The 12144-nt window shown below is 36.9% G+C and overlaps 1 protein-coding gene across 2 annotated transcripts in view; it reads left to right on the top strand.

The window, feature by feature from the left end:
- The window catches only part of ca16b (carbonic anhydrase XVI b), a 99792-nt gene that overhangs the window by 74135 nt on the left and 13513 nt on the right, over positions 1 to 12144 (top strand). Inside the window, exons 9-14 of one of the 2 annotated variants that reach the window (XM_039647284.2) lie at positions 2628 to 2812; positions 5662 to 5770; positions 6544 to 6593; positions 6685 to 7444; positions 8815 to 8953; positions 11469 to 11507. In XM_039647284.2, the coding sequence (XP_039503218.2) occupies positions 2628 to 2812; positions 5662 to 5770; positions 6544 to 6593; positions 6685 to 7444; positions 8815 to 8953; positions 11469 to 11507 (1282 nt within the window). The remainder of the gene's footprint in view (positions 1 to 2627; positions 2813 to 5661; positions 5771 to 6543; positions 6594 to 6684; positions 7445 to 8814; positions 8954 to 11468; positions 11508 to 12144) is intronic. The other variant, XM_039647285.2, reaches the window with a different exon arrangement.

The raw sequence follows: 12144 nt of genomic DNA, 5'->3' as shown, positions 1-12144 counted from the left end.
TATTAACTTCACAGAACGCAACTTAAAGACAATAAACCTGAAATTAGCTAAATTGACAAGGTTAACTAAATGTGTGCACCCAAACAGAAAACCAAGTTAAATAACTAATAAAACTGTTTTTAAAACTAAAGTATGTGTATGTGTCCAGTTATTTATTTTGTACAATATGTAATGTGCTCCAAACAAATGAAAGTTACCACCGTGAGTGGAAGTTTCCATGTGTGGCTGCTAGTGCCTCCATCACATCAAGTTAAAAAGGTATAAATTTAATAGGAAAAACTTAAAGTTAAATCCATGCAGCAGTTAATGCATACACTCTTGGTGACATTGAGCTCCTCAAGTGGTTCAGATCTGATCTAGCCTGGTTAAAACCGGACCATTCTCAGTTGTTACTGAGTTATGGTCTGGCAAAGCTTCATAGACAAATCATATATGTTTACGTTACGTTACGTTTAGCTACTTGCTCTACGTTTATTTAACATTAACAGCAAGACAATGTTGCTTTCCATTTAAATAAATCACACACAGCAAACAAATCCTTAACAAAAAAAAACTTTGCAATTTAAAACGGTGCCGGTGTGGTGAGATGTACATTCTCGGGCAGATTCGGCTTGTATTCGTTCATCCTCAGACGTGGTGCCGCGTGCTGTTACAAAAATATTTTTATAACATGATTTTGGCAGTTATAGAGTTCTAATGACTGTGTTCAACTATAGCCATCACACCCCTAGTTCCACGGCGGCATCCATCTTTGTAAATACACAAAATCTGCTTCACTGTCGCTGTGCTGTCGTCAATGCGTAAAGCTCACTCCAACGTTTCTGATTGGTCCCGTGATTTCGACAGATTAGAAATGGGCTTGAATGAGCTCTTTGCCAGACTAACTTTCCGAAGTTGTCTGGGTTTTCCCAGGCTAGATCTGACCTGCAAAATTTCGAATATTTTCTGATTGGTCGTGATTGTCACATCACACAGCAGATTCAGATTTTGTGAGGACAAATGACTAAATACCTGCTAGAAAGCCTGGTTAGGGAAGAGTTGATTAGGATTTTCTTTTTTGCTGCAAAACAAACTTAAAGTTCATGTTTGTAATGGCTGTGACATCAAAAAAAGCACCAACAATGAGGTCACTGTAATCAGGATTTTTTTTTCAGAAACATGGTGAGACATGTTTTAGTGTGCATGATAACGCTCTTAAAGGGATACTCCACTTTTTTTGGAAATAGGCTCATTTTACCACTCCCCCAGAGTTAAACAGTTGGGTTTTACCATTTTCGAATCTATTCAACCGATTTTCTGATATTTAGAAGAATATCGGTAACCAGACAGTTTCTGGTCTCATTGACTTCCATAGTATATTTTTTCCTAGTATGTAAGTCAATGAGACCAGAAACTGTCTGGTTACTGATATTCTTCTAAATATCAGAAAATCGTCTGAATGGATTTGAAAACGGTAAAACCCATCTTTTTTATCTCTGGGGAAGTGGTAAAATGAGCCTATTTCCAAAAAAAGTGGAGTATCCCTTTAACAACACTTTCTAACCTGGCACAATATACGATTACATCGACAATCATTTGTCTGTCCACACCAGATGCGACCTAATGACAGAATCAAAATCACAGCCAATCAGAAGAGCCTGTGGGCGGACCCTATCCAGTCGCAATGAAACTGCTAAATACATAATAAAATGACACAATTTTAACATTATTAAAAACAAACTGTGTTGGCAGTACGAATGTTCTTGTTTCCTTTATTTTCAAGATCTGAGGTGAGTTATCCATTGTCGCTTTCAGTACTGATATGTTGAAATGATATTCAAACACACATTAGACTTGTCTTCTATAATATGTATATTTTATTTTCATTTGAATGCTTTTCTTTGCAAATATTGTCGCTGTATGTGATTTATTTGATTAAATTCTTTACACGATATGCAGGTTAATGAACTGTTAATATCATACATGAGTACATGTAAAAGTAAACGCTTTTGTGTATTTAAATGTTTCTTGCGCACCAGAAGGATAATGTGACATTGAAGACTTGTCGCTGAAAAATCAGCTTTGCCATCACAGGAATAAATTACATTATATTAAAGTAGATAACAATTATTTTAAATTGTAATAACAACATTTCACAATATTACTGCATTTTTCATCAAATAATTCTGCCGTTGTAAGCATAACATGTCTTCCTTCAAAAACATGACCGATTTTTCCAACCCCAAACTTTTAAAAGGTAGTGTATTTTTACTGCAGTAATATTTCATCCGCATTTTAACTAGCATGTACTTCATCCACCACTGGGTATAGTAGTGCACGCGGCCACAGCCACGCAAGGCTGTTTGAAAAGCCTGGAGGCAGATTGAGATGAACTCATGTATTATTTTCCACTTTGAAGCAGTTTCTAGTGAGAACGCTTTGGTGACTCAGACAGCAATAAAAGATTTATTTTCACCTGGGGGCTGCAGTCTTGGACCTGCACGCTAGAGATCTGGCTCCGCTCCCGTAATTCCACCTGTTTATCTCCAATCACACATCCCTAATCAAATGAGAACAACTGTACCTTCTTCCTCCTTGTTTTTATCAGTCTTATCTCATCGCTCTGCTTCTCCTCTCTCTCAATCCAGTTTGCAGCAGCATCCCTGACAACATGAAGGTTCATCCACTGAACAGAACTGCACTTGTGTTGACCTGGGACAGACCGTCAGCTGTCTACCACCCGCCTATACTGGACTTCCTTGTCTCCTACAGCTGGGTTAAGGATGAAATGCCTTTTGAGAAGACCTTCACGCAGAGCAGTGAACACAGCACGGTAAGCTTCCCAACAATGAAAGGGCAAGCAGTTTGATCATTACAGAAGATCACATTCATTGTGGCAACCACCGCAAGCCTTTAGCTCAACCGGTTATCCAATCACTGTGTTGAGGTTACATTTGACTAAAGATGTAAGTGACACACACACACAACTAGACAGTCAACCTTTTTCTCCTTTTGGTCGATAGAGAGAAGAAGCCCTTGTTAAATAAAATGCATAAAGTCCATATTAATGTTATGCACTATTGTTCAAAAGTTGGTGGTCAGTAAGATCTTTTTTCATTGATCAATTAAATTGATTAGTAGTGACAGTAAAGACTTTTATTATGTTACAAAACATTTCTATTCCAAATAAATGCTGTTCTTTTGAACTTTCTATACATCAGATTTTTTTTAAATACATTTTTTTTAACTGTTTTGGGCATTGATGATTATAATAATAAGAAGAAATGCTTCTTGAGAACCAAATCTGTTTATTAGAATGATTTCTGAATAATCATGTGACACTGAAGACTGGCTGCTGAAAATTTTGCCATCACTGGAATAAATTACATTTTAAAATATATTAAAATAGGAAGCAGTTATTTTAAATAAATATCTTTAAATAATTTTTGTATCAAATATATACAGCCTTGGTGAGCATAGACTTTTTTTTTTCAAAAACATTTAAAAAATCGTGATATGATCATTATTAAAATGGTTATACATTTGATGTATTTTATTTACTGTATTTTACTGTGGGAAGTCTTTAGTTTTAGTTGAAATTAGCATCATATTTTGTTTGTTTCATGCATATATGTATTGGCTTCATAAATAAGTTATAATAATAATTGCAGTACCATTATGGACCCCTTTGGGGGATCATAGACCCCCCGCTGAAGATTCATGAGCTAGACAGGAAGCAATGTAATGGAACACCTCTGTCACTACATCTCCATGATCTCGAGATGGGTTGTAATGCCCAGACTTGTCGGCAGTTATCTACAACGAAAAAGATTAATAAGAGTTAAGACCAGGGTTATAGCAGTTAAATCAAAGTTTATATGTGAATAAAAGCCTAAATTCAGTCTGTTCATCATATAAAGCGATCATTTCTCTTCAGTAAATTTGGACTAAACGGCTTAATTCATATGGATTCGTTTTACAATCTCTTTATGGATTTTTTGAGGGACAGAAAGCTCTGATTTCATCAAAAAGATCTTCGTTTGTGTTCCAAAGATGAACAAAAGTCTTGGAACGACATGAGGATGAGAATTTTCTTTTTTGGGTGAACTATCCCTTTAATGTTTTAACTTGGTTAGCTATTTTAACTATATTAGTTGGGCTAGTATTAGTTTTTGCTGTGATCGGACCAGGCCAAAAAGAAAAAAATCCTTAGTGTTGAGCCCCGGGTCCATATTTTTGTTTTTTTTTAGTTAGTTAACAGCTTGTTAATAATAATGATAAAATGACAATTGTCTGTTAGTCAAAGAGTAGCCTAATCATGTACCAATTTGAACCGTTCTGCAGAAAGACTGGTTTTAGTATACACTTGTTACCAATTTAAGTGCTGGGGTACTTTTTGAGTCACTATATAGTAATATAGTGGTGCCAATATACAAAGAGGCATCATTTAGGCAATGGTCTCTTGCTACACATTCTCACTGAGGGATAAACCCCCCTGAACATCAAATCCTAGAATTGCCCCCGATTGGTGTGATGGGCCAGTTCAGTTAATTGGAAAAAATGTATATTTGTGTAATTTCACCCTTGATACAAAACATTGAAGCATGATGTCACTGCCTGTAAGGTCTTGCCTTCTGGTTCCCAGCATAATTCTGATGGATGGGCATGGGCTGCTCTCATCGATTTGATGGACTTGGACAGTATTTTGTCTTTTTTCCCTCAAGTCTAATGAATGACTTGCACCCATGTCTGTCAGTCACCTTATTTGAGCAGCCTCACACACACAGTTTGCATGACAACAAGACAGTGTCCAGCCAGTTGAAGGATTTTTTTTTCTGATGAGTGCTGTCAGTCTTTTTTAGCCTTGGTCAAATAAGATTTGGATTTAGGTAAGGGATATAACTGCCACGCTTAAAGTCCAATTACTTTCTCTCACTCTACATACCATGATGACTCCCTCATCTTTTTGCCTCAACATTTACATTTTTATTTCAATTTTGAGCCCAGCACAGCACAGGTTGTGCCAGCAAATCTAGAGCAACTGTGGGTATATGAAATTCAAATGAATATCTATCTATTTCCGGGAGACTGTGGATGTCTGAAAGATGGAGCAGGACATTGGAAGTGTCAATTTATACAAATAATAATGGCAAATGTTTAATTTACTTTGACATTTCGGTTTTGGAAAATAACATCCTGTCGTATATTTACTATGTGTTGTGTAATGAGGTTTTTGGATTTGTGTGTAGTCGTTGAAGAGACACTCTGGTTGTGTCCAACATTCATGCTTAAATTAGATTTCATTTCAATCAATATTGAAGTTTTGTGAGTTTTAATCTGTGTCTGTTGGTTTTGAGGCCATCTAAATAAGGTTGTAAAACTAAGTTGACTTTTAGCGGATATACACATATAGAATTTTGTTTTTGCAGCTTTTTGTTCAATTAAATGCTCTCAAAAGATGATTTATATATTAGAGACATGATACTTTTTTGATGAATAGAAAGTTTAAAAGTAACATTAACATTTAATGCATACAAATTGAATCCATTCATATCTGCACACATTACACATACTGCAAAGGTTGTATGAGTAGAAGGAGATTCTGAGCGATCCATTTTCTATCCAATAATCTATGAGTTGTGCTGTTCTTTAAATGTATGGTGTGTCGTATGTCTCCTGCAGAGGGCAGTCATCGCACTTGTGTCTCCAGATGTCCTGTATCTCTTCAGAGTGCAAGCTGTATGTCAAAGAGATCAGCGCAGTGATTTCAGCCAAACACTTTTATTCAAAGGTTTGTCTGATTTTATGTGGCTTTCTGATCAATTACTGCTGCTGACCAATCCTTAAAGTCGGCAAGAAATGTTTTGTTACATATATCCGAGTAAAACGGCTTCTCGAACTTGACAAAAATGTATGGAAGGACTTACTTTTGTCCAGCCATCGGGAATAGATAAGACAGTTATGGTTTTGCTATTGGTCGATCTCATGTGAGTGACAGGTTGCCCCGCCCTCTGGCCAGTAAACTTGTCGTCAGAGTAAAGAAGAGTTGTCACTACAAGACGTTATTTCTCTGATTTAAAGATTATGAATGGATTTTAAAAGAGTAAGGCTACGTCTACATTAACCCGAATACTTTTGAAAAAGGCATTTTCGTTTCAAAACGCTCTCCGTCCACACTAGCGTTTTCCAAAAGTTTCTTATGCACATTGAAACGTCGGAAACCGCTAAGTTCACCGTACTCCACAATCCTCATAAAAGCGCACTGAGATGATACAGATAATGATAATGAAGTTCTCATGCTTGTTCTGGCAGGATCATTTTCAAATGTATCCACTTGGGAAAGCGTTTTCAAAAAGCTCAGTTTTCACAGTGTGGACGGAAGGCCAAAACAGAAATCGATGTTTTTTTTTTTTAATGAAAATGTATTTATGTGGACAAGGCCTAATGATGTGCACAGATAAATAATTTATAATAAATACTGCAAACAAACAAACAAGAATTGTCCATTTTGATTTCATGGCAACTCTAATATTGATTGTCACACTGTGTGATTTATTCTTCAAGCAAACACCACAAGGATATTTGAGGGGACAAGGATTGTGAAAACCGGAATGGTGGGTAACTGGTTTAATCATTTCCAAATCTGTGTATTTGCTTGTCTACGCGCATTGTAATTTTTCGTTTCATCTTCTGTCCTGTTTGTAGCCCACGTTGTCCCCCGCCTCTTCGGCAGACATGGCCCCTATAAGCTCAGGCTCCTCTACCTGGACGTCCGCCGGCCTGCCCTTTTCATTTGTCTCCATGGCAACGGGAATGGGGCCTCCATCCAGCGGAGGACAAGCCACTGTCGCATCTGTGGTGACCAGCACTCTGTTGGCAGGACTGGGCTTCAGTGGCAGTGTGATTTCTTCCCTCCCAGGATCATTTTGGCCAACCCACTCTACAAACTCAGGCCCCACGCCCACTCAGCACACATCCACTCCCACTGCCGAAAGCACCCCGTCTGAGAGCAACGTCCTCGTCTCGGAGGACAGCACTGAAGCTAACAACAAACAGGAAGAAGACAGCGAAAGAGAGGAGAAGGAGGACAAAGAGGAAGAGGAGGAGGAAGATGAACAGGAAGAAGATGAGAAGAAAAAAAGGGGGAAGGATGCGGCAGTCAAGGACAAAAAGCAGGCCAAGACAGTGTCCCAAAAACCAACTGCCTCCATCCCAACTTCAAAACACAGGGAGCGGGATGGAGAGAGGGCGGATGCTAACACTGAGAACTCTACGTCGGCCCCTAGAATAGTGGAAGAGCAGGGACCCCGTTCCACTGAGAGGCCTTCTGGAGAGGGTTCATCATCAAAACCAACATGGCTGGAGGATAATGACACTGCAGACATGCAGCTTCCCTCAGGCTCGACAGAGGACACCAAACTCACCAATGAGGAGAAGGCGCACTGGCCATACTACATTCACACTGGTAGGTGAGCTGCAGCTCTGTGCAAAAGATAAAACGGTCACATGGTCAAAAATACAGTACCTTCACAATTAGTAAGTAGTGCCAAATCGTGTTCAAAAACTAAAAAGTACATTACCTTAATATATTCTATTAAGAGTATATGAATATGTATAAATATAGTGCGGTCAAATCGAATAATCACATCTAACATGAAAGTTTTTGTTTATATAATATGTGTGTGTATATTATTATATTTATATATAAATATGTTTGTGTGTGTGTGTCTGTGTATACATATACAGTATAATATATATATATATATATATATATATATATGATTATAAATATATGTGTATGTACAGTATATAAACAGACATATATAAAATAATAATACATTTACACATATTATGCAAGCAAAAACTTTTATGTTTGATGCGATTAATCATGATTATTAGATTTGACGGCACTAATATTTAACGAGTAAAATATTTATAAATATAAACATTTTAAATATGTATTATCTCCATGATATATTATTTTATGTGTTTGTATAATATGTATGTATTATTGTACATTATTAAAATGTGTACTCAAAATAAAAATAGCATATATAAATCTATATCTTTTTATTGAAATATATTAGATACATTTCCGTTAAAAAAAATCGGGATACAAGTTTAAAAACAAAAGTTTTATTCTGTAAAGGCACATTAAACTGACCAAAAGTTGTTACAAAAAATATATTTCAAATAAATCAAAATGAATCCTGAAGAGATGTACTGTGCTTTCCTCAAAAATATTAAGAGCCACAACTTTTTCCAACGTTAATAATCATAATAAATGTTTCTTGAGCCCCAAATTAGCATATTCAAATTATTTCTGAAGGATCGTGTGACATTGAAGACTGGAGTAATGATGCTGAAAATTCAGCTTTGCCAACACTTGTATTACTTCAAAATATTACTTTAAAATATATTAAAATAGAACATTTATTTTAAATTGTAATAATGTTTCACACTGTACTGTATTTTCGGTCAAATAAATGCAGTCTTTTTAATAATAAGACTTTTTTTTAAATAATTGCCGACTCCAAACTATGGAACAGCAGTGAATGTAAACATTATTATAAAATATATAAATATCATTTATTAAATATACATAAAAAAATAAATTAAATAAAAACTACAGACTATATATGGATTATTGATGTATATATAACAAATGCTAATTGATATTTGTAATAAACTTTGCAAAGACGATATGTTTTAAATATGCGTGAATTTAATTTTTTCAAGCATTTATACTAGAATAGACTCTTTCCATCTATTTTTTCAAAAAGATATATTTCTATATTTGTTACCTTGCTCTGGTCTCCTTTGACCACCATGCAGAGAGGAACAGCATCTCCACTGTCACCCGAGACCCGGTGTCATCCTCCAGCCGGGTGGAGTGGATCATCTCCCTGATGGTGGTCTCTGCCCTCACTCTGCTCTGTCTGATCATGCTGCTGGCTGTCCTGGTCTACTGGAGGTAAGATTGAATTAGCCATTGTCCAGCACATCGGTCTTAGGGTGCTTTCACACCTGGATCGATTGGAAAGGGGCGTTTCCCTTTTGGCCCGGTTCGTTTGGTCATATACTGTATGAACACAACAATCACACTCTGAATCGGAACAAAACAACCGAGCTGAGACCGCCTAGAAGAGGTGGTCTCGGCTCGATTCCATACGAACCCTGGAGCGGTTCGTTTTTAGTGAGAACACAACCGACCCACGAACCGGAATAAATCAACGTTCTCGTCACTTGTAGCTCCACTTTTGGCAAGGTTGTACATTTATGCAAGTTAATGCTGTCTGAGTTTTTCGCATTAATCCCTCTCTTTCATTTTATAGCTGATCTTCTTGTACACTTCGGTGTTCTTGTGTGTAGTGTCCAACATCTTCCGACCAAATATCTATAAGGCATTTCATCTCTTCGTAGCACCAAGTCAACCTGCGATTCATTTTGTGTTTGGCTACTGTTGTCATGGCGATGTCCCATTATGGATTGCGCGACCTGCACGCGTGAGGTAGTGACCTAATGGCATAAGGAAAGCCTGATTTGGACCGCTTTACAACAGTGTGGTGTGAACAGAGTGACGTATTAAATTGATTCGGAACAAAACATTCTGTTTTGAACAATCGATCGATCCAGGTGTGAAAGCACCCTTAGATCATCTTGGGCCTTTACTGCATGGGAAAAGATCAGTTCTCTTCATATGCGTTCCTTCTACATTTCATTTTTGTTTTATTTTTTCGGGCTATGGTTTCTTTTGTATGAATGCATCACCTAATTAATATTCATGACAACATGTTTTATGTAGAGTAGATTTGTGTGGTTACGGTTGTACCTGGTTTGTAAACAGTGTAAGGTCGCTCTGTCCCCTGAATCCACATTTCATCTAACTCTTCTCATCTAATCTACTGGCCTTTATAACCCTGGCTCAGCTCCCTGGAGAGTCCGTGCCCCATCTGCCCGCCCTCTCCCGGACAAGTCTCGGCCCCATGGTAACCGAATTTTTCAAAAAAAATAAATAAATAAAATACCACCATCCTCCTGTTCGGTCTTGTATCTGTATGTGAGCTAAGAGGTTGCAGGCCCCCTGGGGACCATGAGTCTTGTGCGGAGGGACCCAGCTGTGCTCCAATCTGTGATGCTGACTGGTTTGAGCATATCATTTAAAATGTGAGCACACAACAGTAACATTACATTAAAAGATACATATTAAAACGTTTTATATTTGAAATATATGATATCATGAATTTTATATATATGTTATATTATTATACTGCTTATGTTATTTTTGTTCAGTTTTCATTTTAGTTTTAGTCATTTTAGTACTTCCAGTTCAACCTATTTCAGTTATTTGCCAAGTTTGTTTTTCATGTTATATTTCTATTTGATTTTATTTCAGCTTCTAAAATAAATTGTAGTCTTGATACCTCGATTTAATCCTATTTATTTCAGTGTATTTTCAGTTTTAGTAAAAACAAGGTTTTAGCCGTTTTAGTACTAGTCCTATTTATTTCAGTTATTTGCCAAGGCAAGGCAAGTTTTGAAAGTTTTTCCATCCACTATTCATATTTTTATTTCGTTCAGCGAAAACTTTGAATGGTTTTAGTTTCAGTTAACTAAAACAACACTGACGTCACATGGCCTTAACAAGCACCACAAATGTCAAGAATTTCGGCCTGCAAGTTACTGTACCAAGTGCAAAGCAATTACGTCAGCCAACAAGTCAGGAAAAGATTGAAAGGAGTTTGATTTGATCATTTGAAGGGTTTATACGAGGTTGATCAGTGACAGTGAATGAAAGACTGTGTTTGCAAGATAATCTGTTAAGAGAGCAGACTAAAGACAAGTGACAAGACGCAACTGCTCCCCCGAGAATGGGACGGCAAACGTCTTTGTCAAGACATTATTGTCAAATTTCAAGAACGTCAAGAACAAAGCTACCAAGTGAACAAAAGCCATTCAAAAGATACTTCCATTCAAGTTGGAGCTCATGAAAGTTTACCAGAAAGTAGGATATTATTTGCTTAAAATGAAGTTATGATGTTGCCAAGGCGATAGGCTAATGAGTGGTTTATGTAGGCAGGGTTCCATCTGGATGGCTCAGAGGCTTTCAGTCTGCTCATACTCACAGATGCCCATTAAAGACCAAAGATGCTGCACTCATTTCTACACGTACTGTACGCATGCGATCGCCTATGAGTAAGAGCAATTCCAGACTCGCCGCAAAGATGGGGAATGATAAGAGGTTATATTTATCCTTTTACCATTTGCCTATTTTGCATTCTCAAGGATTAGACCGCAGGGTCCAAAACTTCACTGAAGGACCCCCTTCTACACCATTAGACTAACGCCTCAAAACACCCGGCCATAAAAAGGTCATTAGTGTGAGGTTCCTGTCCCCCCAGTCATCGTCTCTCCTCAATCCCCCTCCCTAATCGGAGCTCTACGAGCGTTCAACCCCTCATTTCTTTCTTTTTCTCTCACCTCTCAAGGATGACTAGCATCTGCTCATTGCTCTGCATAAAGTACAGGTAGGGGCATGCTTATACGAATGCTTTACTGGGATTTACATGAAGCAAGTTTTCAATAAGGGAGTGGGAGGGGTTATAGCATGTCTTTGTGCACTGAAAGTAAGAAAGATTTTTGCATGTGCAGAGTTTGACTGGATATTTGGTATCACTTTTATGATCTTAATGTGTATTATATGAGAACTAGACGTTTGTGTGTGTGTGTGTCTAGTGGCATTTTAATTATGGAAATGTGCCAATGATGATCTTTATTATGCATTATGAGTTGGTCTAAGTCGATACAAATCGGTCGAGCTGATTTATTCATCTGATATTTGGCCTATATTGTGACTCCTACATCAGCACTCGGAAATTTAACAGATTAATAGTGTTTATCGACTGTTTATCGACTTCTGTTTTCAAATTCAAATAGTAAAGTTATATTAATGTGATTTTGTGAAAATAATTATTTAATGTATTAATGTTAATAAAAATATTATAAATAGTCAATTTTGTTTAAACAATATATTAAAATCTAGAGAGAGACTTATTCAAGGATTTTCTGTTTTAGAGTGAATTTTAAGTTATTTTGTGAAAATAAATACTTAATGAATAATAATAACGATATAAATAATCAAATGTTTTTTGTGTAAGAATATTT

Source organism: Pimephales promelas, chromosome 8 (genome assembly GCF_988280905.1).
Source record: "Pimephales promelas chromosome 8, fPimPro1.hap1.1, whole genome shotgun sequence".
Classification (NCBI taxonomy): Eukaryota; Metazoa; Chordata; class Actinopteri; order Cypriniformes; family Leuciscidae; genus Pimephales; species Pimephales promelas.
The sequence above is the reverse complement of the archived record's forward strand: the minus strand, read 5'-3'. Positions and strand labels throughout refer to the sequence as shown.